The sequence below is a fragment of the Lytechinus pictus genome, chromosome 2 (genome assembly GCF_037042905.1).
Source record: "Lytechinus pictus isolate F3 Inbred chromosome 2, Lp3.0, whole genome shotgun sequence".
Lineage (NCBI taxonomy): Eukaryota > Metazoa > Echinodermata > Echinoidea > Temnopleuroida > Toxopneustidae > Lytechinus > Lytechinus pictus.
Window position 1 is genome coordinate 3,736,156 of NC_087246.1, and position 26,524 is coordinate 3,762,679.

General features: G+C 35.0%; 1 protein-coding gene across 1 annotated transcript; it reads left to right on the plus strand.

Annotated features, from left to right (window-relative positions):
- Window positions 1–239: 239 nt before the first annotated feature.
- Window positions 240–25,202, plus strand: LOC129253665 (protein retinal degeneration B-like). Its single transcript, XM_064095900.1, has 16 exons — window positions 240–255; window positions 2,492–2,575; window positions 6,619–6,868; window positions 8,276–8,483; window positions 8,917–9,302; window positions 11,227–11,480; window positions 12,157–12,327; window positions 13,179–13,316; window positions 14,251–14,411; window positions 17,773–17,889; window positions 18,515–18,634; window positions 19,643–19,791; window positions 20,570–20,719; window positions 21,371–21,554; window positions 22,464–22,592; window positions 23,385–25,202. The coding sequence occupies exons 1-16, from the start codon at window positions 240–242 to the stop codon at window positions 23,652–23,654; spliced, it is 2,787 nt and encodes a 928-aa protein (XP_063951970.1). The 3' UTR covers window positions 23,655–25,202.
- The last annotated feature ends 1,322 nt before the right edge of the window (window positions 25,203–26,524 follow it).

The following is a 26,524-nucleotide window of genomic DNA, read 5'->3' on the forward strand; positions in this document are numbered from 1 at the left end:
TAATAAAGAATTTTTAAGTACAAGAAATAAATAAGGACAAATATTAAAAGACACCATAAAAACATGTATCTGGTGTTTTAGATTATTGCGAGGGGCATGGTATATTGACTTGATGCTTTCGCTCTGTGCATACTGGTAGACATGACATTTAGAGGATGTGCAACCGCAAGGAGTAATGAGTCGTGAAAGGATGCTGATAATTGTATTAAAATGAGAGAGTAATTCCTACTCTTGGTATCATGGCTTCATGTGAGAGTGAGTTAATTGGGTGTTGCTGCCTCCAGGGAATTTAGCAGTGGGCTACAGAGGTGTTGGGACCAGGATGGATTGGAATAAGAGGTGAAAGAGTTGGGAAGGGGTAGAGGGTACAAGGTGCAGTGTGTTTATCTTGAAAGTTAGTTTATTTCATTTAAAATTGTGTGAAGGGTTACATGTTAAAACATAAATACTTTGTTTCAATGTTGTTTTCTCAGTCTCCTGCAAAACATTTCCTGTGCAAAGTTAAAATAGTTACAAACAACTATAACTGTCATTTAGTTACCACTGGTCACTCACTTTGCAGTCACTGTCTTTAAAATATATGATTTAGATCATTTTGTTTCCTTCATTATGGGATTTTTCTTTAAAAGAAAGTGTATTCTAAAATTTCTTTTTATATTTATGACCATGACTTGCAACTACATTACCATTTACCAGTTGCATGATTGGCTTGTCAACAGTCAAAGATCATGTGACATCAGTCAATCTTATAGATGCTTCAAGAGACTTTTTTGTAATCTATCAGTCGCAAATTTGTGATTGATTTTTGATTTATAACTACCCTGGTATAGGGGATCTGTGTTTATATGTACTTTCTGTTTCAAGGAACAGACAAGTTATCAATCGCAAATTTTCGATGGATTACAAGGTATTTGCAAAGATGTCATTAAATTCGGGACCTTAAATCTACTTGCTATTGTCTTGTTATCCCTTTGACCATTGCATAGGCCCTACATAATTATAAAGTGTAGGTTAAGCATAATTTTTACCTCAAAATATTGCTTCTATTCATTTAATGTGGCATGTGACTTAAAACCTGAGCAAATTGTAGCATTAAAGATTTGTCCCAAAAAAGTTGTTTTGATAGGTTTGTCAGTCTGGGAACCTCAGAAGCCTGCATTGTACAACTGTCCAAACATTGAGTAGGTGTGTAGATCAATAATGAACTATCATGACCTTTCTATCTCCTGTACTTTTTCTCCTTCGCTATGTTTTGCAGCTGGATGAAACATACAGAGAGGAGAGAGTATAGATGGAGGGGTGGAGGAGACGGGGGAGGGAAAGAAAGAAAGAAAGTGAGTGGGAGAGTTAGTTGGAGGGAGGGAGGAAAGGAAGTTGAAGACTGAAAAATGATGGCATTTGTTAAAATGAATTAAGTGACTGACAGCGAGGGGAGGCAGAAAGGGATAGAGAAGATTGATAAGGGAGAATGTTCAGCAATCCTGGATAAGTAGACTATAAACTAACTACTGTGAAGTTTTAAATGTGAGAATAAGGGAAAAATATTGAGGAAGGGGTATTGGGATAAGGATTTCCCAACAAAGATCATCAAATTAATTTGGTAATTAAAGGAGGGAGAATAACAGAAAAAAATAAGCTCGCAAAGTGGGACATCCAAAGGCCTAAAAAGATATTGATATGTTGCCCTCTCATGCTTAAAATCATAAAGTTTTGCCGGCTGGTCGATTGCAGTTTTAAAAATCTTATTTTGTTTTAAATATATAATTGCAGCTGTGCTGCACAAAAAAATGATAATGCTTGGGATGATTTATTTATGCATTAAAACTTCATATTTAAGTGTTTTTTAAGCCATTAAATACAAATTAGGGTATTTTTTTTGCCCAAATCTGGCATTTTCTTACAAAAACATTGCATTTGTATATTTTGTGTCTGCTAAAGAAAATTTAAAAAAGAAGCAACCCTGTCGCATTTTACGGTCTGTCAGTTGGATGAGGGCAGCAATTTTTAGGCCTTATTTCAGCATATATGCTTTCTAGTACTTTCTAAAAGTCTCTCTGTCAGACTCCCAAAAATATATATTTGTTATTGTCCTGAAATTATGAAGTATTTGCTGCTCGTAATTTAAGTAATATTGCTGTTTCCAATCTTTTCTTTTTCATTTTGTCGATTGGCTTTCCTCTTTATAAAGCATTCAAAAACCTTCTTCATTGCCTGTTGACATCTGTCATACAATTCACTGCAGGCATATCAGACTAACATGATTAAACCCATCCAGAATTGCACTAGTGAAAACATTCCTCCATTGTGTGTCTCTGATTTTATCCATTTTGTCCCCACCTTTTCCTCCTCCTCCTCCTCCTTCTTCTTCTTGCTGCCCTGCTATATTTCTCCTGCTGCAGCCTAATATCTTCTTCCATCACCTTTTTTCTTTGTTTGATGATTCCATCTTATCCAATCTTATTTGGTCATTCTTTGTTTTTGTATGATATAGATTGGCAGGATGATCAAGAGGATGATGGACCTCTGCTATCTCATTGGAGCTCTGAAGATGTCCTTAGTCCAGGTTCATTAGAAGGTATGTAATAATAAAGTTATTATGAATAATACAATGATTCATAATACACTAGTAGATATGCAGTTCAAGAAATCTTTTGGACTTCATTCCAGTTTAAGTTCTACAGTGATTGTCTGTCAGCAAATTGCCAGAAATTATAAGATTTTGTTTTCTTTTCTTTTTTGAATCTTTATTGCTTCAATAAAATAAAATATATGTACAATATTCATCGTGTACAACAAGATACATCAATATTCATCGTAATGAAGATAAAGTACATCATTAAATACATAACAAATAAAAGCAAGTCTCAACTTAAATCAAAATTAGTAAAAGGTCTCCATTTTTAGCTCATCCGGCCCGAAGGGCCTGATGAGCTTATGCCGTGGTGTGTCGTCCGTCCACAATTTCAAAATGCTTCTTTTTCGCCATTTCAAGTCCGATTTCAATTCTGTTTGCTTAATATGATAGCACTAGGTGGGGGATTCAAAACTTCTCCACAGAATTTTGAAACTCATTAAATATGCTAATTTATGTGCATTTTTCAAAATTCACAAAAAATGCTTCTTCTTTATTTGTTGACCTATTTTGAATTTTTTGCTTCCATCTGGTAGAGCTTGATGAGGTTCACCAAACTTCTACACAGAATTTTGAAATTTTGACTAGAACAATTTTTATGCTAATTTATGCAAAATTAATTTATGCATATTTTTAAAAATTCGCATAAAACGCTTCTTCTTCTTTATTTGTTGACTGATTTTGATTTTTTTTCTTCCATCTGGTAGAGCTTCATGAGGTTCACCAAACTTCTACACAGAATTGTTTAATTTGGAGTAGAAAATTATTTATGCTAATTTACGCAAGATTTATTCATAAATCACAGAAAATGCCTCTTCTTTTATTGTTGACTGAATTTCAAAATGCTTCAGACTTCACCGTCATTTCAAGTCTGATTTCAATTCTGTTTGCTTTATATGATAGCATTAGGTGGGGGATTCAAAACTTCTACACAGAATTTTGAAACTCATTAAATATGCTAATTTATGCGTTTTTTAAAAGATTCACTTAAAATGCTCCTTCTTCTTTAATTGTTGACAGATTTTGATTTTTTCTTCCATCTGGTAGAACTTCATGAGGTTCACCAAACTTCTACACAGAATTTTGAAATTTTCAGTAGAAAATTATTTATAGTAATTTATGCGAGATTTATTCATAAATCACAGAAAATGGCTCTTCTTTATTTGTTGACCAATTTTGATTTTTTTTTCTCCCATCTGGTAGAGCTGCATGAGGTTCACCAAACTTATACACAAATTTTTAAAAATTTTCTCTAAAAAATTATTTATGCTAATTTATACAAAATTTATTCATAAATCACAAAAAATGTTTTTTCTTCTTCATTTGTTGATCAATTTCAATTTTGTTTGCTTTGTGTGATAATTCGAGGTGGTGATACAAGATTTCAACACAGAATTTTGTAACTCATTAAATATGCTAATTTATTCATATATTTTCAAAACTCACAAAAAAATACTTATTTATCTGTTGATTGATTTTGCTTATTTTTGTTCCATCTGAGATCTACATGAGGTTCACCAAGGTTCTACACAGAGTTTAGAATTTTTGACGAGAAAATTATTTATGCTTAATGTATATGAAATTTATTCATAGATCACAAAAAATGCTTCTATGTCATTTGTTCTTCAATTTCAATTCTATATCCTCAATTTATGTCACCATTATAATTCACTACATTGTCAACTGGGCTGAAATTAAAATTGTGTTAAATTTCGTTGCGAGATGCCGGATGAGCTCCACATCATTGATATGCTAGTTTATAATGTAGCATCTCCTTGCCCTTTTTAAAAGCAATAAACTTTTCAATATTTTCAACAAATTTCAACTCATTTATGAATAAAGCTAATGAAAGTTGTCCTTCTTGACATTTTGTTCTGAAAATGAAGTATTTTGCAAATAAAATTATTGTGTTTGAGAGATGTTGAAACTTACTTGGAAAACCAAAACATATATCAATATTTGAAAATTTGTGACAACTTATATTGTGGAGTGGAGCGTTGTGGCCCAGTGGATTAGTCTTCAGACTTTGAAACAGAGGGTCGTGGGTTTGAATCCCAGCCATTGCGTAATTTCCTTCAGCAAGAAACTGATCCACAGTGTGCTGCACTCAACCCAGGTGAGGTTAATGGGTACCGGTAGGAAGTAATTCCTTAAAAAGCTGTGTGCGCTATGAACGCCTAGCTTAGCCGTGTAATATAGGAGCGCCTTGAGCACCTAACAAGGTGGATATGTGCGCAATATAAATACCCTATATTATTGTGAAAACCAAGTATTTAGAAGCAATAGGGCATAAACAGAATAAATGTATCAAAGTTTGTGGTTCAGTTTTACAAAAATTACACAATGGTGAATTCTTCACACCTATCTTAAATAGATACTCATTAGTTGATATACGCCGGTGAATAAACTTATACTGGAACATTTTCTAATCCAAAGTAACCCAATAAATAGTCAAAAATCTATTTTGCCATTGGATCAAAAGACTTAGATCTACATTTAAATCATCAGACCATTTTTCACACTGCTTGGTTTCTGATATATCTAAACAATGTTTTTTTATAAGTTTTTAATAGCAGGATTAAGTTACCTTCTTATAACTTATAAATCTCTTTAAACTATTTACATCGGCAGATTCATCATTTGTAACACTTGATCTTAAAGTATATTTCCATTCTTATTTTTAAACAAAAAATCAAAGAAAAATATTCTAAATAACACTTTTTAGGCAGATTAAAGTCATCTTGAAGTTCATGAAAAGTTTTGAATAGTCCATTATTCTTTATGATATATTTTATATATAAAATACCTACTTCAAACCATTGTTAAAAAAATATTGTTTTACCGTCTATTTTCATATAAGAGTTATTCCACAATGATTGATTTAAAATATCTTTATATTTAACTCGGTTGAAGTATCTGTAATGAGACCATGAAGTTAAGACATCTTTCCTAAAACTATTCATGCGTTTATCCAAGTCTTTATCTGTAAAGTTACATTGTAAAATATAATCACTGCCTATCTTATTCATATTTATATAAAATAACGTCTTCCAGTTACCTTCGTTTTCTTTGTCTAAGATTCTTTTGACCCAAGCTATTTTCAGTGTCTGACAAAAAGTTTCTGTATGAATCATTTTCAAACCACCATCACCTATATCGTTGTACAATATTTTTCTTTTTATACGATCTTTCTTATTACTCCAAATGAATAAAAAAGTTTACTTTGGAGAGAATCAAAGACTGTTTTGGTGGATTCTGAATAATACTAAATAAATACACAATTTTTGAATTATTAGAGATTTGATGACAGTTATCTTCCCAGCTAATGATAACGTTCTCATATTCCATACTTGCAGTATATGTCAGCCTGTTGTATTTTATCATCAAAATTTAAATGATATATGTCCAATTCATCAGAAACAGGTATTTTTATTCCTAGATAAGATATGCATCTTTTACCCATTTAACTTTACTTTCTTTGAAATTATTATTTTTAACAATTCATCTATTCATATTACGTTACTCTTCTCAATGTTTAAATTCAAACCTGATATATTTCCAAAGTAATTTAGGATGGAACAACAATTTTCAAGATTTTTCTCCGTAGCTGATAAGTATATGATTGTATCATCTGCGTATTGGCTTAATCTTATTTCTTTATTTCCAACCTGAATCCCTTGTATCTCTGTAGATTGTCTTATCAATGCCCCTAAAATTTCAGCCCCTATTAGAAAAAGATATGGGGAGAGTGGGCACCCAATTATACGATATTAATAAAATGACTTTTGTGAGCATGTATCAATCCATCATCTGGAGGCCATACAGGTTGATATGATTGTGAGCTGATTTGGTCTTTGCTTTGATCAAAACACTTGCAGTGAAACAAATCCTTGATAATCTCAAATTCAGTCATCCTCCAATCATTTTTAACCTCTCATGGAATAATTGTACATCCATAATAAACTGATATTGCTTTCCACCATCAGATGAAGCAGGAGGCTCTCAATTTGCTGGTAACCTGCAGTCAGACATCACAGTACTCTTCTTGGTGCTTCATGGTGGTAATGTCCTGGATGGTATGCAGGAGACAGGGGCAAAGAGCAGTGATATCAACACCTTCAAGACTGCCTTTGATGCAGTGGTGAGGGCGCATTTCCCCGTAGCACAGGGTCACATAGCGGTCAAGCTGGTGTCATGTCCACCAACATGCCATGAAGCTGTAAATTTGATAACAAGGTAGGATTGAACGTTAGTTACTGATTTTTTGTAAGAAAGCTGTTCATGTTGTCTCCTTCAGTCAATATCACGGTCAAAATAAAATTATGGTGGAAACAAATTTTATTGATGCAGCAAATTTGGATAGTCCTCTTGAAACAATGTAGAATGGTTAATCATATAATATTTGTTTGATTGGGAAAGGTTATCCCACAATGCACTCAAACAACCATAATTGTGGAAACTATGGAGGTGCCGTGGCCAAGTGGTCTAAGGCGCCTGGCTATACATGGAAAGTCCGGGGTTCGATCCCCAGCCAAGGCACCTATGCCTGTGAGCAAGGCATTTAATCAACAAGGCTCTTTTATCTTGCATTCAGACAAATGTAAATGCTATACGCATTATTGATAACTAGGTGTGCACTTGTTTTTTTTTTTTAATAATAATAATAATAATTGTGGAAATTGGTGTGTATATAGTGATGAATTTCATGATGAAATGATGCTTGAATTTATCTCTTGATAATACTCTCATTTTCTTTGAATTCATGATGTGTGTTAGAACACCCAAACTTCACTCTTTTATTGTACAGTGCGTCCCACAAAAAACGAAACCGAGATTTATCGATGATTTACTAAGATTATTTCTCATTCACGCATGAGTGAGCAAAAACAATTTGAAGAGGGTATACCAAAAAGTCATTTGGCGGGCTGTATCTGGGTTTCAAAAAGAAAACCACATTTCTAAAAGGTTCAATGTCTGCTCTTTAATTTGATACCTCAATTACAGAAAATGGTCAAGAAATAAGAAAGTTCTGGTTATTTGAAATAAGGCTTGAATTTCAATAATTTCATAAAATGAAGAGGTTTTACAGGCTTGCGTTCAAACTCACTCGACACTCCGTTTTGTTGACGATCAGCCATGCATGAAGTCTTTTGTTAACTACGCGATAGCTTCTGTGGGAAACTGGTGAAAACACGTTTATTTAATGAAATTATGGAAATACAAGCATTGTTTCGAGGGAACGTAACTTTTTTACTTCTTGACCATTTTTTGTGATTAAGGTATCAAATTAAAGAGCAGATATTGAACTTTTTAGGCACGTTATTTTCTTTTTAAAATTCAGATACCCCCCGCCAAATGAGTTTTTGGTATCCTTTCTTCAAATTGTTTTTGCTCACTCATGCGTGAATGAGGATTAATCTAAGGAATATCAGATGAAAGAGGAGATTCTATGCTTTACATTGGTAGGTCATTTGTCTATTGTATTTGTGATTAAGTTATGATAAATCATCGCTAAATCTCGGTTTCGTTTTTTCTGGGACGCACTGTATAATGCTGCAATAGATACTGCATCAATTATAGCTTATTCCTTTTGTATGTAGGCCTACTGTTTAATCTGGGTTGCTAATTTTGTTTTTGATATAGCCTTGGGCCATGTGGTGTTGATGCCACATCATCAGCCTTTGACAACAAGCTGCAGACAAACACAGATTTTGTTCCCATCGGAGCTCTCTCTATCATGGCCACCTCCAACCCTGACTACCTAGAGTCTGTTACTGCTACTGTTGGCAAGATGAATGCTGCTTACCATGAGTTTGTTAAGTCACAGGAAGGCCATGGATTCCAAGGACAGGTATCTTAAACCTAAACCTTCTCTGAGATTTGTTGTATTTATAGTAAAATTAATATTTTATCTTCACTGGTCTTACAATATTCAACGCAGGCTAAGAATATTTGTTGCTGGGACAACATAATTTTATTACATGTATTCGCAGTGTTTTTTACAATGCTGGTGTCAGCGAGTCTTAACCATTCAATGTGTTATTTTACCTAGAGATAGCTGGAGAAATGATTAATATTCAAGTCAAGATTTCAGTATCACATGATTCTCATACAGCATGGTAATAATCCCAGGACACACTTTCTCAGTGTAGCCTTGGTAATAAGTACATGTGTACTTGGCCTACGAGAATTTGTTTTTGGAAGAGATCACATAAAACTCATTCATGATGCAATGGTGAATTTGTTCATTAATAAGATGTATCTTCTATTTTTGTTGTTCCCAGGTGTGTGTTGTAGGAGACTGCATGGGTGCCATCCTAGGATATGATGCATTAGCTAGGGGTACATTTATCACCCCACAGCAGTATCTCTCACCATCAATCAGCACCATGAGTAACTGTACCTTCTATGATGCACCCATCTCCCCTCCAGGCTCATCCACGCCCCCTTCTGGCTCCCCCACCCCTAATAGTATATCCCCTGCCACGCCCCCTGGGAACATCAACCAGCTCTCACCCACTCCTGTACAGTCTTCTATCCTTACCCACAAGTGTCCCAGTAACAGTACAATTGAGATGCTGAGGTCCACTGATGCATTTGATGGGGGGCCAAGGAAGCCCACTGCTACTAGTTCAAACAACCTCCAAGCAATGCATGATACTGCCGCAAGGTAAACTTTTCTCTATTTTTTTACCTGTATATTCATCCTGTAATTGATATCTGATAGATAAGCATCTACATGAAGCATCTACTTGTAAAAAGTTCACATTTTTTCCGATGGTAAATCAATTTACTAGTAGGTTGATATGGAATAAAATATAAGGATAGCAAGAAATCTTTTTCCAGCAGAAGTGTGTGTTATATCCCTCCTGCCTTTCTTTCACTGCATACCTTCTCATTCTGATACATCTCTTGTGTATCAAACCTCTCTCCTTTTTTTGTCTTGCCTGCATAGCAGAGCGAGACTATAGGCGCTGCTTTTCCGACAGCGGCAGCGTCGTCAACATCAAATATTAGCCAAAGGTTAAGTTTTTGAAATGTCATCATAACTTAAAGTATATGGGCCAAGTTCATGACACTTGGAGATAATGGTTATCAAGTATTACTGAACATCTTGCCAGAGTTTGAGGTCACATGATCAAGGTCAAAGGTCATTTAGGGTCAATGAACTTTGGCCATGGGGGTATTTGTTGATTTCCATCATAACTTTAGAAGTTTAGTGATCTTGTTCATGAAACTTGGACATAAGAGTTATCAATTATCACGGGACATCCTGTGTGAGTTCCAGGTCACATGACCAAGGTCAAAGGTCATTTAGGGTCAGTGAACTTCGATTAAAACGAAAATGTTTTAAATGTTATAACTCTGAAAGTATGTAGATCTAGTTCATGAAATTTAGACATAAGAGTAATTAAGCATCAGTGAGTTTCAGGTCACATGACCAAGGCCAATGAACTTTGGCCATGTTGGGGTTATTTGTTGAATTGCCATCATTACTTTGAAAGTTTATGGATTTAGTTCATGAAATAAGGACTTAAGGGTAATCAAGTATCACTGATTGTCTTGCACAGATTCAATGATCGTCTTGCACAGGGTCAATGAACATTGTATTTTATCATCATATGAATGGTGTTTTTGTCTCGCCCACCAGAGGTGAAGACTTAGGGATCCAAATGTCATCCGTCACAAACCTTATGACACATAACTCCACAACCGTAAGTCGCTTTTCAACCAAACTTGAATGGTAGATGGACTTGGGGGACCTGCATGTTATGCTGCAGTCGGGGGTCACATGGTAAGGTCAAAGGTCATTTTCAGGTCAACGTTAAACTTTACATGCAAGACTCTCTTATGACACCTAACACCGCAACCGTAAGTCACTTTTCAACCAAACTTTGTTAGTAGATGTGCTTAGGTGACCTGCATGTTATGTTGCAGTCGGAGGTCACATGGTAAGGTCAAAGGTCATTTTCAGGTCAACATTAAAGTTTACGTGCAAGTCTCTTATGACAAGTGTTATTCCATCCCAGTCATGTCACAATGAAGTTTCAATACAATTCTGTTGCGTGCCCTCGCAAATCACGATACTTCTGGTTATTTTCGTAAGTGGGCGAGACACAAAATCACTTTTGCCTTGTTTTGTAAATGATTAATCTATATTCGTTTTCAAAGTCAGCACTGCTGCTATATTGAATCATGTAATGCAGGCGAGATTGCCAGAGGTGCTCCACTTGTTTCCTCTTTTCACCACTTCACTCAATAATTGACATTGGGTAATATGAAGTTTTAGTGTGTATTGTAGTAGCTAAAAATGAAAAGTTAATGTCAATAATGAACTGCTCAATTTGGACTCTTGTATTCTGAAGCACTGTCCTTTTAAATAGGTCTTTGTGAAACTGCCACACTATGATAGTGTTAGTTGCCTCTGCTAAAGTAATAGAGAAGGCAACCATGTATATTTTTTTCAAACCTTTTGTCTTGAGTATCATTTTGTTTATTAGCATCTTCAGTGTCAGTGTCAGACTGTTTCTGTGAATAAACATACTTAGATTAATTTTCAAGCTATTTTTCTAACCAATGTAAATCTATTACAGGTATACAGCACCATCCCATGAGAGATTGAAGCGTTTTTCCAATCCGATAGCTTTCTCTAACCGTGACTCAGTGCAGAGCTACAGCTCTGATATCGGCCCTGACGGCAGGAGAATCAGCCTCTGTTCACAGGTCAGTATGACCTCTGACATGATGCTACCAAAGGTTGAATTTGAGGTCACACATTTCTTCATGTTTGGTTCACCACTCGGCCTGGTGCTTGCATACAGGAGATCACTGCAGGACTTCAGACCAAGTAAGTCCTCTCTTTTCTAAGCAAGGTCAAGTTTGAACAAGATAGCCAATCTTTGGTTCCCTCTTTCTCATAAATTTCCAAACCACAGTAAGATTTGAGAAAATCTGTTTCATTCTCTACAAAGAGAAATAAGACGTAATCAAGATGATTGGGATGTGACTAGTTAGATGTATTTTGCCTACTTGCTAGACATAAAAGTTTCTTGTCATATGTTTTATGAAACGATATCAATTGCTGAGTACAGGTATAGTCTTTGTAAGAGGTAATGTCTATAATGTGTGTACCTTGAACATGATACATGGGGATTCCACTTAATGTTTATGTGTGAAGGACCGTATTCTTGAAAGTGGTTTCAGTTGTACCATGGTATTAAACCATAGACTATGCAGATTTCCGTTCATATATTACGCTTATTTCATTGCATACACTAAGGAAAATCAAATTAAATCTGCGCTTTTGGCAAAGTGTGCTAAAAGAAAAGTGTGATAAAATTATAAATCTGCGTTAATCATAGTTCGTACCATTGTGCTATTGAAACCTCTTGAGAGAATATGAGCCAATTAGTTTTACCCCAGACCATGATGTGTCAAGAACAGAGGGAATGCAGTAGTAACATTTTAAAAGTCATGAACTAATGATCATTTGTTCCCCTTTTGATACATTCTTCTACCACCAGCCCTGCCTTTAAAACCAGCCTGCAGTCAGCTTTACAACCTGTTCCATCGGACCGATCCCTCAGCAGCCCGACTAGAACCTCTCCTACACAGCAAGTTTTCCGTAGTGACCCCATTCTCTGTAGAGAGGTATCAGAAGTATCCCATGGGTGATGGAAGGTCTAGTGGACTCAGTAAGTACAGGATTCTCCAATTAAAGGCCTTGGTTTGTTGCAGATATCAATTATTTGGAGGGGAAAATAGATAAAAATCAACATGAATTGTAATCCTTTCCAATCCAAAGCGCTGCACACACACTACTCAACGTTTGGGCCACCTAAACAATATTTCAACATCTCAGAATGATCAGCTTGGTCCATGTAAATTTCTGACATAATTCAGTGCAAGAGAAATGTTATGAAATTATTGAAAGATGTTGAACATTGAGTAGGCCTATGCAGACTTGCCAACCAGTACGTTTTTGGTGTATTTAGTACGTTTTTGCAACCAAAATACGGCAGTACGTTTTTTCTTTTAAAACTATGTTTTTGTATAAAATTTTTTATTGTTTTTACAAAATCGTAATTTATTGAAAAAAATCATCTCTATATGTCTATATTTCATAAAACTTACACAAATATGGTTATATGATCAATGTAATTTCAGGTAACTTGTTTTTTTTTCAATCATTTTGTTAAAACCAGGGTGAAATATACACATGTTTAAATGTTTTGTTTTTTTTTCATCTGCAAGAGCAGTGTGCATTTCAGCTTGCATGCAGCTTGAGCGCCGCGATGAGCAAGTGCGCCACACATTTTATTATGAAATACACTTTTTTGGGGAATAATACACTTTTTTTTATCACAGAATACACTTTTTCATTCCCAGAGGTTGGTAGGTCTGCCTATGCTTAAATTTGCCAACACACGTACATGTAAGCATGTGTATTAGTTGTAACATTATTATTCAATTCTTACAAAAGTTTGTTGTTTCGTTGTATTATATTTTGTTTTTATCTAATGATATTGACCTTTGTTGTTCACAGTTGATGCTATAACCACCAACATGTTACTATTTTCTGAGGGGAGAGCTGAAGGGTACGGTAGAAGACACCCAAGCGTAGCTAGCTCAGCCAGCGAGGCAGGGGAGACTGAAGGGGTGTTATCTGGACCTGCTTTACACAGTGAGTTTATCCCTTTCCCCCAAGCCCTCATCTAATCTGGAGCCTGTAATACAAAGTTTTAGCAATTGATCATAAAGTTGATCTATATGCTTGATTACACTCAATGATCAGTATTATCAATCATAAAAATCAGTTGTATGATCAAATACTATGCTTTGTGATATCGATCCCTGAATACATACATGCAGTGAACTGAGGAACCTAGCATCTAAACACTACAGAAATGTCTCTGTATCAGAGACGTAAGTTTCAACTGACCAAAATGGAAGTTTAGTGATGAAAATTATAGTATCCATTTTTTTACTGAGGTTATGACAACTTTTGAAAAAAATGAATATGATTAACAGGTAATTCATAATTTCCCCTGTAATATGTATTAAATAAATGAAGCATGCTATTCTGCCCTAGGGCAGTGGCGGAATCTCCGACCCAACTGGCTGGAAGTCATTTACGGCATTGTGGTAAAAACAAGTAATTAAACTTATGGCTCTATGATGACTATATCATATTTCAATATCATTGGAGAGCTAAGCTCGTGTAGCTTGTTCCTTGATAGCCAAATTTTCTAGCTTGAACTTTGAGAAGGTATCTACTTACACCATCGTTTGTACCTTTGCTGCACCTAGCAACACCACATTCCCTTAGCATTTATTAGAGACATGTACTCTTATCCAAAGTTACCAAATGACAAATCACAAATTTATGCACTGAATAGTACACAGATTATCATCATCTGCTAGCAAGGATTTTCCCATTGGTTCATCACAGGTCACCTGATAAGGCACATTTCAATGAAGTTTGGAAAAGTCCACAGATTGATTGATAAAATTTTTTGTGATATTGACACAATGTAATATTAATAGACTCAACCCTTTTATGGAATGAAAATTCGTGTTCATATTGTATAACTGGATATTTTATGAATCATTTTCAGCTGTTAATGCTATCACATCAAAATGGTGGGGCAGTAAGAGGCTGGACTTCGCCCTCTATTGTCCCGAGGCACTGCAGGCATTCCCGACTGGCGCCCTCCCTCATCTATTCCATGCCAGTTACTGGGAGTCAACAGATACCATAGCTTTCATTCTAAGACAGGTAAGAGAGAGAGAGAGAGAGAGAGAGGGGGGGGGGTGAGAGAATAAACTTAAATATAAGTTAAGTTGGAAGTTGTTCTATATATTAACTACTTTGATTTGGAGCGTGGAGTGTTGTGGCCTAATGAATTAGTCTTATGACTTTGAAACAGAGGGATGTGGGTTCGAATCCCAGCTATGGCGTAATTTCCTTCAGCAAGAAATTTATCCACATTGTGCTGCACTCAACCCAGGTGAGGTGAATGGGTACCCGGCAGGATTAATTCCTTGAATGCATGAGCGCTGAAAGGCAGCTCGAGCTAAAGCTGGGGTAATGATAATAATAACAACGCGCCTCGGAATAGAATATTTCTAGATAGATGGCGCTATATAAATGCCTATTATTATTATTATTTTAGGCTAACATGTATATTGGTCTTGCAATGTATTTGTGAATGTTAAACTTAGGCCTTTCAACCCCTCCGCACTACCCGATCCTACTAAAATGACATTTTTTACATTAAATATGAAAGATCAAAGAAGTAAATTATTGTATTTCAAGTTTTGCATAATGCTAGGAATGATAAATTCAAAATTCTGCTTTGCTGAAAGACTGATGGTCTGACTAAAATCACCTTCAAGCCGCAGACGATAATTACATCATTACAATTTGGAGAAAAAAAATAATTTGCTTCTATTCCTTAAGGGAGGCTCAAAATAGACTGAAAGTTTGGTTCTATTATTAACACCACTATTTGGAACAAATTGTTAAGAATTTATAGCTTGGAATGTTCATATCAAATGCTGCTATGATTTCTTTGAAAATCAAATCGCAATGAACAAATCATGTAGGATGCTTGCAAGCATCTTTTTATCTCTACTCATCATATTTTATCATACACAAATCAATAGGGTATTTAGTAAAGCTGCTGTGAAAGATGTTTAATGGGATCCCTGCTAAAAAAAGAGGCAGATACAGGTATTGTTAGATACCTCTTGGATGACACCACATATACTCATGCGACATTTGCTCCTGGTGTAGTATCTCAGAGGGAATAGGGTTTATTTAGTTTATTACGATATTAGGTTATATGTTGACTTTAATGTGCAGATTTTCCATCGGAGCAATTGTTACCAGATCAAATGTCATGGAACCACCTTTTGACTCTGATATTGTCTTTAATGTTTCAGGTGTTTCACAATGACAGTGTGATGTGATTTGGTAGAATTGACTTGATACCTTTTGACCCTGATATTGTCTTTAATGTTTCAGGTGTTTCACAATGACAGTGGGATGTGATTTGGTAGAATTGACTTGATACCTTTTGACCCTGATGTTGTCTTTAATGTTTCAGGTGTTTCACAATGACAGTGGGATGTGATTTGGTAGAATTGACTTGATACCTTTTGACCCTGATGTTGTCTTTAATGTTTCAGGTGTTTCACAATGACAGTGTGATGTGAATTGGTAGAATTGACTTGATACCTTTTGACCCTGATATTGTCTTTAATGTTTCAGGTGTTTCACAATGACAGTGTGATGTGATTTGGTAGAATTGACTTGATACCTTTTGACCCTGATATTGTCTTTAATGTTTCAGGTGTTTCACAATGACAGTGGGATGTGATTTGGTAGAATTGACTTGATACCTTTTGACCCTGATGTTGTCTTTAATGTTTCAGGTGTTTCACAATGACAGTGGGATGTGATTTGGTAGAATTGACTTGATACCTTTTGACCCTGATATTGTCTTTAATGTTTCAGGTGTTTCACAATGACAGTGGGATGTGAATTGGTAGAATTGACTTGATACCTTTTGACCCTGATGTTGTCTTTAATGTTTCAGGTGTTTCACAATGACAGTGTGATGTGAATTGGTAGAATTGACTTGATACCTTTTGACCCTGATATTGTCTTTAATGTTTCAGGTGTTTCACAATGACAGTGTGATGTGAATTGGTAGAATTGACTTGATACCTTTTGACCCTGATGTTGTCTTTAATGTTTCAGGTGTTTCACAATGACAGTGTGATGTGATTTGGTAGAATTGACTTGATACCTTTTGACCCTGATGTTGTCTTTAATGTTTCAGGTGTTTCACAATGACAGTGTGATGTGATTTGGTAGAATTGACTTGATACCTTTTGACCCTGATATTGTCTTTAATGTTTCAGGTGTTTCACAATGACAGTGTGATGTGAATTGGTAGAATTGACTTGATACCTTTTGACCCTGATATTGTCTTTAATGTTTCAGGTGTTTCACAATGACAGTGTGATGTGAATTGGTAGAATTGACTTGATACCTTTTGACCCTGATATTGTCTTTAATGTTTCAGGTGTATCACAATGACAGTGTGATGTGATTTGGTAGAATTGACTTGATACCTTTTGACCCTGATGTTGTCTTTAATGTTTCAGGTGTTTCACAATGACAGTGTGATGTGAATTGGTAGAATTGACTTGATACCTTTTGACCCTGATATTGTCTTTAATGTTTCAGGTGTTTCACAATGACAGTGTGATGTGAATTGGTAGAATTGACTTGATACCTTTTGACCCTGATATTGTCTTTAATGTTTCAGGTGTTTCACAATGACAGTGTGATGTGAATTGGTAGAATTGACTTGATACCTTTTGACCCTGATATTGTCTTTAATGTTTCAGGTGTTTCACAATGACAGTGTGATGTGATTTGGTAGAATTGACTTGATACCTTTTGACCCTGATGTTGTCTTTAATGTTTCAGGTGTTTCACAATGACAGTGTGATGTGAATTGGTAGAATTGACTTGATACCTTTTGACCCTGATATTGTCTTTAATGTTTCAGGTGTTTCACAATGACAGTGTGATGTGAATTGGTAGAATTGACTTGATACCTTTTGACCCTGATATTGTCTTTAATGTTTCAGGTGTTTCACAATGACAGTGTGATGTGAATTGGTAGAATTGACTTGATACCTTTTGACCCTGATATTGTCTTAAATGTTTCAGGTGTTTCACAATGACAGTGTGATGTGAATTGGTAGAATTGACTTGATACCTTTTGACCCTGATATTGTCTTTAATGTTTCAGGTGTTTCACAATGACAGTGTGATGTGAATTGGTAGAATTGACTTGATACCTTTTGACCCTGATATTGTCTTTAACCCTTTCCACGCGTACTTCGCACCAATGCACACTCGGTGCCGTGCGAACTCTGCATTTCACACTCAACAAATAATGCATTGTTTCCCTCCCTGAAAATAATTCAGTACAGATGGGTTCATGGTCCAGCGCACAAAGAGTTAATGTTTCAGGTGTTTCACAATGACAGTGTGATGTGAATTGGTAGAATTGACTTGATACCTTTTGACCCTGATGGTGTCTTTAATGTTTCAGGTGTTTCACAATGACAGTGTGAGTGTACACGCTGGTGATGGGACGGCTGTTGCTAACTTCATTCCTGCCCAGCCAAGAGAAAAATGGCAGCGCAAAAGAACCTCAGTGAAAATGAAGGTGAGATAGGAAATCATTTCAGTGCTTGGAGAAGTATTTTATTAGAAACCTTTTCATTAAAAAAAAAATCTTATGTTGTTGACATTGGTGTGTAAGTGCTGTTTTGTTCACATAAATGAGGCCCCACAAACTTTGCGGATCTCATGACTTCAGTTTTCTTGTGGAATAAAGATGAAACTTCTTGTTAAGATCTGATTAAAGTTTTGTTTTATCCATTCAAAGGTGCATGTCTCTATCGAATTCTTTCCTCATTTATATGAATATGTAAGCCCTACACTGGTTATGATGTAAAGACATATAAAGAATGAGATTGAGTGTTATTGGATATATTTTGTGTTTTTACATTACACTTAATTTTGCTGGAAGGATAGATGAACAGAAACAAGCGTTTATATGAAGGCCTTCTTCAAACCTAATAGAAACAAAAGTAGAAGAGTTACCCGTTCAGAGTGTACGTAACTATTATAGCAATGAAACTATGCATTGACAATAATGATTTTATGTGACCTGGGCTTATCTTTAATAACCTTTATATTGTTTTGTATATTTATATTTCTTTCCAAGAATACGATATCAAACCAGCCTGACTTTGATGTAATCGCTATATATCCTTTTTTCCAAACAGCAAAGTGTAAATCCTAATCACAGAGCTAAGGATGTTGTAGTAGTAGAGGGTTCTCCTCAGATGTTAGTAGGAAGATTTATGTACAGTACATTGGACATGGTTACATTAACTGGAGAAAAGGTTTGTAGAATTAATCATCAGGAATACTCCTCTTCATGTTTATATACTTGTTTCTGTGAGTATAGATAACGAATGTGATGTTAACATGTTGCACATTGTTTTATTTTTCTGCAATCTGATTTTGACCCCCCCCCAAAAAAAAAAAAAAAAAAAATCTAGTTATGTTATATTGTGTCATCAAAATCATATATTCCCACAGTAATATTGTATGAATATTGGAGTTGAATAATAATGCTATTGTGAGTTCCTTGTAAGGATTAAGTAAAATGAATTTTAATTGTATTTGCATCAAATAAATCTTGAGATTAATAACATTTTGGATCCAACTCGGTTTTCATTCTTAACTTGCAGTTCAATGAAATTAAGCTTTCATCATTCTCATATGAAAATGATAAATATAGTAATAATGAGGATAATCATATATAATATTTGCAATGGCCTATATACCATTTTTTTTTAAGTGCATGAAACGGGAGAAAAATGATGAAAGACCCCAAGATAGGTTAAGAATATTGAATTGTGGGCAAATAGTACACACAAATATTCATGTTGATCATGAAATAAGAGAAATTTAGTTCATCATATTTTGGGAAAATGCAAATTACTATTTGGGTGGAAATCTGGATTTTGACAACATTTCACTTGAGATTATTGAAAATCAAACATACTGTTATTATCATTATCATATATTAGGCTATATTTGTTTTTGTTAACTTTTTGACTCCTGCCATTTAACAGGTGTTCCATTTTCCATTTATTTCTCTTATAATCTTTATTTACTATGCTTATGTATTTGATTTATTCTTTTTTTGTATACATGTATATTTCAACTCTACATATTTTGATGTTCTTAATGGAAAAGAATAAATGAATTGACCTGAATTGAAAAATAGAATTAAACTTGATAATTCAAGAGGATACATAAAAGATACTTGGAACTTGGTGTTATGTTAAATGAGTATTGAGAGAATGTGATGTATGAAAATACTTTCCTTTGATTGGTTGTAGGTGGACATTCACATAATGACACAACCTCCCTCTGGAGAATGGGTTCATTTTGCAACTGAAGTAACCAGTAGTAACGGCAGGGTTTCATATACCATTCCAGAAGCAAGAAGATTGGGTCAGGGTATTTATCCAGTCAAGATGGTTGTCAGGTCAGCAAACTTTTTTTTTTAAACATTTTCAATTTACTTATTGATTTAGTTATTAGGCATTTAACTATGAAGATCCACATATTTTCATTTGAATCCCAAAGCAAAATGTTTCATTTTTGTTTACTATTCAAAATGTGAAAACCCAGTATTTCTTTTTTATTGTAGCGGAAAGCCTTATATCTCAGTCAAGCCATTATTTTGTGGATTATAAAACAATAAACTAAAATGTTGCCTGTATTTGAGTTAAACCAAAGTCTGTTAACCGATTGCCTACTGACTTTTGTAATTTCCATAGGTTTTGTTCTGGAATCACATATGAAACATGTTAAGAGAATAAAAAAATGAAGAAATATGAGTTATAAACATGAATTATAATGATGCAGGTGAATGTACTCGTACTACAGAATCAATTAGGCATAGGTGAACATTGAAGGAAAATCATAAATGATTGAGAGAATATGAATTTTCTTTGTGAGGCATTAGACACTAATATATAGGGAAACTCTGCAATGTTCTTATTTTCAGCTTCTGACTGCTGATGTAGTCCCACACCCTTGGGATTCAATGTTAGCAGGTATGATAAGCAAAGATTAGGGCTAGTGATATCTTAAAGGTAATATTTTGTGGTAGGCTCATATATAAGTAGATTTATCATGGGAGCAATAATTTTAAGAGCAAATACAAAGAAATCAGTTATTTATCTACACTGGAATGACATTTCCAAAGATTTTGTTTTAGATTCCAATAGAAAATAATATTCATTTATCATTTTAACCAGGGGTGACCATACATCAGCAGACTCTTATTTGACTGTTGTACCACCTAAGACTGAGTGTGTAGTGTTTAGCATAGACGGGTCATTTACAGCTAGCGTCTCTATCATGGGTCGTGACCCCAAGGTCAGGGCTGGGGCAGTCGATGTTGTGAGGTAAGAATCTTTTTGAAATCTTGTTTTCCTTGTATTATTTTGTTCATTGCAATTGAATTGTTTCAATGTAATTATGTAGTTTAATCTTCAAAATGATAATGTTCACTTGCTAAATATTGACATTAAAAAACTGTGTAATTTGATCACACTGTAATGCTTCAAGAATTCAATGTTAAAATGAACCTGTTTTGTTAAATGCCAAGAGCATGTTTATAACTACATACCTTTCATTCCTTGTCTCTTATCTACATTCTTAATCTTTTATTCACTTACATAAGGTTATATATTCTGTTGTGATGTTTGTAGGAAACTAATTTCTCTGTCATTAAAAACGGTGAAATACCCTCTACCCTCTTGTATCTATTCATACAGTTGTTTACAGGAGTCGATACCACATGTTTATCTTAGTTTATGATGCAGTCTGTGCAAGCACAGATACTGGGAAGGGGCAAAAGAGACACATGCTTCCGTTTTTACAGACTTCTCTTTTCTTGCCTATCAGAAAATCTACCCTGTATAATCTTTAACCTGTAACTGAGTCTGTATACGTAATTTGATGCAATATCATGCCAGCCCCACAGATGTTATCAGGTTCCCAAGTATGTGTAAATTACTGTGTTAATGAAGCAATAATATTGGTTGTACATACAGACACTGGCAGGAGCTCAACTACCTAATCATCTACGTCACAGCTAGACCAAGTATGCAGAAACAAAAAGTAGTCTCATGGTTAGCGCAACACAACTTCCCTCATGGGGTGGTCTCATTCTGTGATGGCATCACCACCGATCCGTTACGACAGAAAGCAAACTATCTCAAGGGGCTTGTCGATCAGGTAGGTTGTAATTTTTAAATTAGAATGATTTATTTATAAAAAGGGACATTTTTCACGGCCTAGATGCTGAATTGTAAAATATAGAAATTTCCATCAGTAAAATATTTCATAATTTTTACATTCTGTTCTTAGTGAGTCAAGCGTAGATCCAAAATTGACTTGATAGTAGCAAATTGTTTTCATAGTATGGTATAAATCAAGCTATCATTACATCTACATGAATGTCAGTAAGGAAATAGATATGTTATCAAGTCAAATCCGTGGGGACCTTATAAATATGTTTGACCTGTAGCACATTGTTTTGTATGATCAGGGGCCCGTAACGCAAAGCTTAGCAATGATCATAGAACATTTTTCTTTGATTGATTCCATTGACTACGATGTACAATCAATCGTGAAAATCAAGCGTACGATTAATTGGTAACCTTTGTGCTACAGGACCCTGGTATAAAATATTGATTGGACCTGGAGAATGTTTTACTAATGGAAGTTCTCCTGTACTTTCATTATGTCAAACCTCAAGATGATATAAGGTCTACAAAGTGTACTCTGTGTTAATGAATGTAAAATGACACATCTTCATCTGGAACTTAATGAACTCTTGATATGAATCAGAGCAGCTGATCTGTCCGCATTATTCTCCAAATTTCTGATACACAATATATTGAATCAAAACTTCTCTTACAGCACATATATATGCGTGTTGAATATATATGGGTATTTCTACATATATTGTACCGTGTACGCACATGAATACATATCAAGCTACAATACATCAACAATACAATCAAATGTAAGATTAAGCATAAATGTAAGTCTGTGTATGGAATACCAAATGTAACAAGTTACAAATTCTTGTAGTTATTTAAATGTATCTCTACATGCGTGTTTATTTTTCTTCATATACAGAGCAAACTGGTTATACATGCTGCATATGGTTCAAGCAAGGACATTCCTATTTACTGTAGCATTGGTCTCAAACCAACTCAGATCTACATCGTGGGAAAGGTCTCAAAGAAATACCAATCACAGGCAGTCGTAAGTCAGCTTCAGCTTTCATGTAGAACTAATTACCATGGTAACATGGCTCAGTAACCAACCACAATGTTTCCATAGTAGTGGCGGCTCTAATAGCAAAGTTACTGTAATCAGAAGTCTTTATGAAATAGGATCATGGGCTAGCCATTCATGATGCATCTTGTCAAGTGATTTTCACTGACAATTTTGATATCAACCAATCAGATGTGAAGATTTTAGTAGATTATAACAGTTCTGGTAAAATCACAGACTAAAAGCATCATTAAATATTCTGTCTCAGGATCATCCCTCACAAAGAAATAAAAGTTAGCAATTTTACTGTGCAATCCCATGGTCGTCAGTTGGAAAGTTAGGTTCTGGAAAACTTTGAAAGCAATTTATGAGATTGTAAGTACTTGTTATGACTTGTTTAAAGAATGTTAAGGTAATGTCATTTCATGCCAAGCATGACGAGAAGTGTTTTGTCCCAGTGTTCTTGACAGATTTGTGTGTGGTCCCATGTACTTGTTTCCTTGTACAGTGTTATGTTTTTGTGAGAGTAAGCAGATTCCCTCTCAATTGGAATGTTATAGCTGGTAGATATGTGATATAAATATTTCCCAATGCCTGTTGTATCCTGACATTGTTACAGGTAATATTCATTTTTAGGCAGTTTTCTTGATATTTTCTTGATATAAGATATTTATCTTATTGCACTTGTGTAATGTATGAATTGATAAGCTTTGTAGAAAGCCTTGATGCATGCACATTAGATGATGTGATTTAATTTCTGTTTTTTTTTATTTACTTCAGGTCCTAAGTGACGGGTATGCCGCTCACCTTGATGGGGTTAGTCGATGCTCCCGTCCTGCTGTAGGAAACGCCCGTCTGGCTCTCAGAAAAGGTTGCTTTAGCCTGCCAGGTCAATCAAAGCCAGTTAGACCAGCCAAACAACCTGCAACTAGAACTGCATCCTACCACGGCATTAGCCCATCTGGACCAACGGGTATTGGGTCCGGAGGGAGTGGGACAACGCGTACATTGAGTAGAGCAACACAGGGTTCAGTCAAGTTTGAGGTGTGAGTAATTTGATGCTTCATTGAGATGAGTTTTTGATGTGGGGCTTCTAATTATGGAACTTTTGTTGATATTATGGCTCCAGCTGTAAGGAAGTGATAAAGCAGTGTGTTAGTGGAGGAAGCTTGATGCTGACTTAGATCGGCTCATTGGTTTGAAGGTTGATAAACTTACAAAAGAAGTAAAGAATGTGCAATGATGAAGCTAGATGTGTCTCGCTGATGCACAGTTTTCTGCAGCAGCAACAAAAGCATACTTCAAGACTGCAGTTCTCTTGTTTCTCTCTATATTGACTGGCCAGCTGATGCAGCATGTCTGATAAACCAACATGAAGAGGGTTTTACGGGTCGGAACCAGCATAGTCTGTCAACCTCCTATTGTTTAGGGGCTATCATTCGGCTACAGTCATTCAGAAATCAAAGCAGACCAATTTCCTCTTCACTTTACTTGAAGAACAAACTGTCAACTGAAACATTGTTCTTACATACATGTTTATCTTCAAGAAGTCATTGTTTGATGAACCAAACATTTGTAAGTTATATTCTAAGTCTTACTGACTCAAATGCATTCCAATGTAGAAAAGGGAAAAAAATGTCATTATGCTACTAGAAAGTATCATAGTTTGTCTGTGATTTGAACAAAACATTTTTAATTTTCCTTCCACTAAAGCAAAAGCTGATAACATCGTTTGATTATTTTTTAATGTTTGCCTCAATTTATATAAAAATATATTTCTGTTTTGACATCACTGTGTACTTGAGCATCCCCAAATACTCCATGTTTTATTGAAATGCCTCCTGAAAAATGAATAAGCCATTTGGCAGTCCCATTCTGCGCATGATTAGAAGAAGGTCATTAGTTCTAAAGTGACGTGGTGGTTTAATATTTAATGAGATAAACACCAACTTTGATGTCTTGATTATTAATTTATTCTTTTTAATTTTGTTTCTCATTAGATCCACAAAAAACAACAATAAGTCCACTAGTAACTGGTATTTGGCCAAGTACATTGTTATAGTGGTGTAGTGGTCCACCTGCATTCCCCCAATCAGTTATATCGGGAGGAGAGACCTGCGGGTCATAGTGATTCAGTTCGCTTTTCGCCTCCCAGGCACAGGTGACGCCAAAACAAAATAATAATAAACAAAATAATAAAATAATAATAATAATAACAACATACTAATGCATTCAAAGTAGAAATGCAACAAATACCTTAATAGAGTGTTCATTGGTGTGCTACTCTAGTTACCCGGTCTATTCAATTTTTTCATCCTGCTATGTTAGGCATACCTACATATAATCTTGCTTTGAAATTTGCCTATCATAATGAAAGAAATGAAAGGTCATTTGACCAAAACTGCCCATGAAGTAACTACAAAATGGTCTATTATATTGCTTGTGGTCTATTCTAGAAAAAAAAAAAAAATTTCCATATGAATTTTATTTTTATCCCATCATAATACTACAGTGCTGTTTGCATCCTGGACACCTGCGCTGCTTCAAATACATCCTGATTTTAATATCACATGGATGTAAAATGTGATTTCATTACTGAAAAATATTACAAGAGCTGTTTTCCCTGTGCGAAAGATGCATGATTCTTTAACATTGATCTGCATAATACCTCATTTTATTAAGTTTACAGTTTATTTCGAATCTTAGTGTGAAATGTTAATTTTTTTTTTAAAGAGATATGTCATATCAAATATCTTTCTTAACCTGTGAATCTCATATGCATATCATCTCTGATAAAAACCAAAACATTATTTATCATGCATTTTTGTACCTGTACCTTCTCTCTTTCTTGATTGTTTTTATTCAAGCCAAGTATTTGCCATTTTCTTACTTTTTCATGAAGAGTTCTGAATGTTACCATTTTCAATTTGTAACTACTATTTATTTGCATGTATTGATTCTTTTCCACTTTTCTAAAGATATCAGTTAATATTAACTCTTCATATGTACCCTGTTATAACATTATATTCTTTCATTAGTATCAATTATTTTTTTGTGTTTTTGGAGTTCTTTAGAGAGTTATTTAAGGGGTTACCATTACATCCATGCTGATAGCTTAGTGTTTCCACTTTTTTCAGAGTTTGGAAAATGCCAGGAAATTTTCTGGAAATGACTTAATTTCATGAAAGTCTGGGAAATTGTATTATTCTAATTGTAATTTAATGACTGATGCCCTTCTGTTGCTTAGCGTATGTAACATACGGGCCCTTATTCTCAAAAAGAGGTTTCGATCGTACCATGGCACAAAACCATGGACTATGCAGATACGTGTACATAATTATGCTTATTTCATCGCGTACACCAAGAAAAGTCCAATTATAAATGCCCACTTTCGACAGAGGGCTCTTAATTGAAGCGCGACAGCGCTTGAAATCTGCATAAAACCATGATTTTGTACCATGGTACAGTTGAAAGCTCTTCAGAATATGGGCTAATTATGTTTGTTTGATGAATGATTATTAAAAGCATGGCTGATTGTTTACCGGTATTAATGTTTTTGTATGATTAATGTTCAGCTATAGCCATATTTACTATGCAGAGACAGAGAGGGAAGAACATATTTATAGATAAAATTTGACATTAATCAGACATTTACAGACAGCTCCCCAATACACATTAAAAATGTCACCAAAATGGCTTTGTTTCCAAAAAGTTCTTGAAAATTCAAATAGAATATAGACTATGGCATCTTTAAATGCCTTGTTAAACCAAATGAATAAATTATAATGATAAAGAGCCATGCGTAATATATCATTTTGATATATGACTTGTAGCTCTTTCATGTCTCCACCTTCCATATCTTGTTTCCCTTTCATCTCTCTACCTGTCTGTCCAATTCGTGATAAATAAGAAGCTGTTTG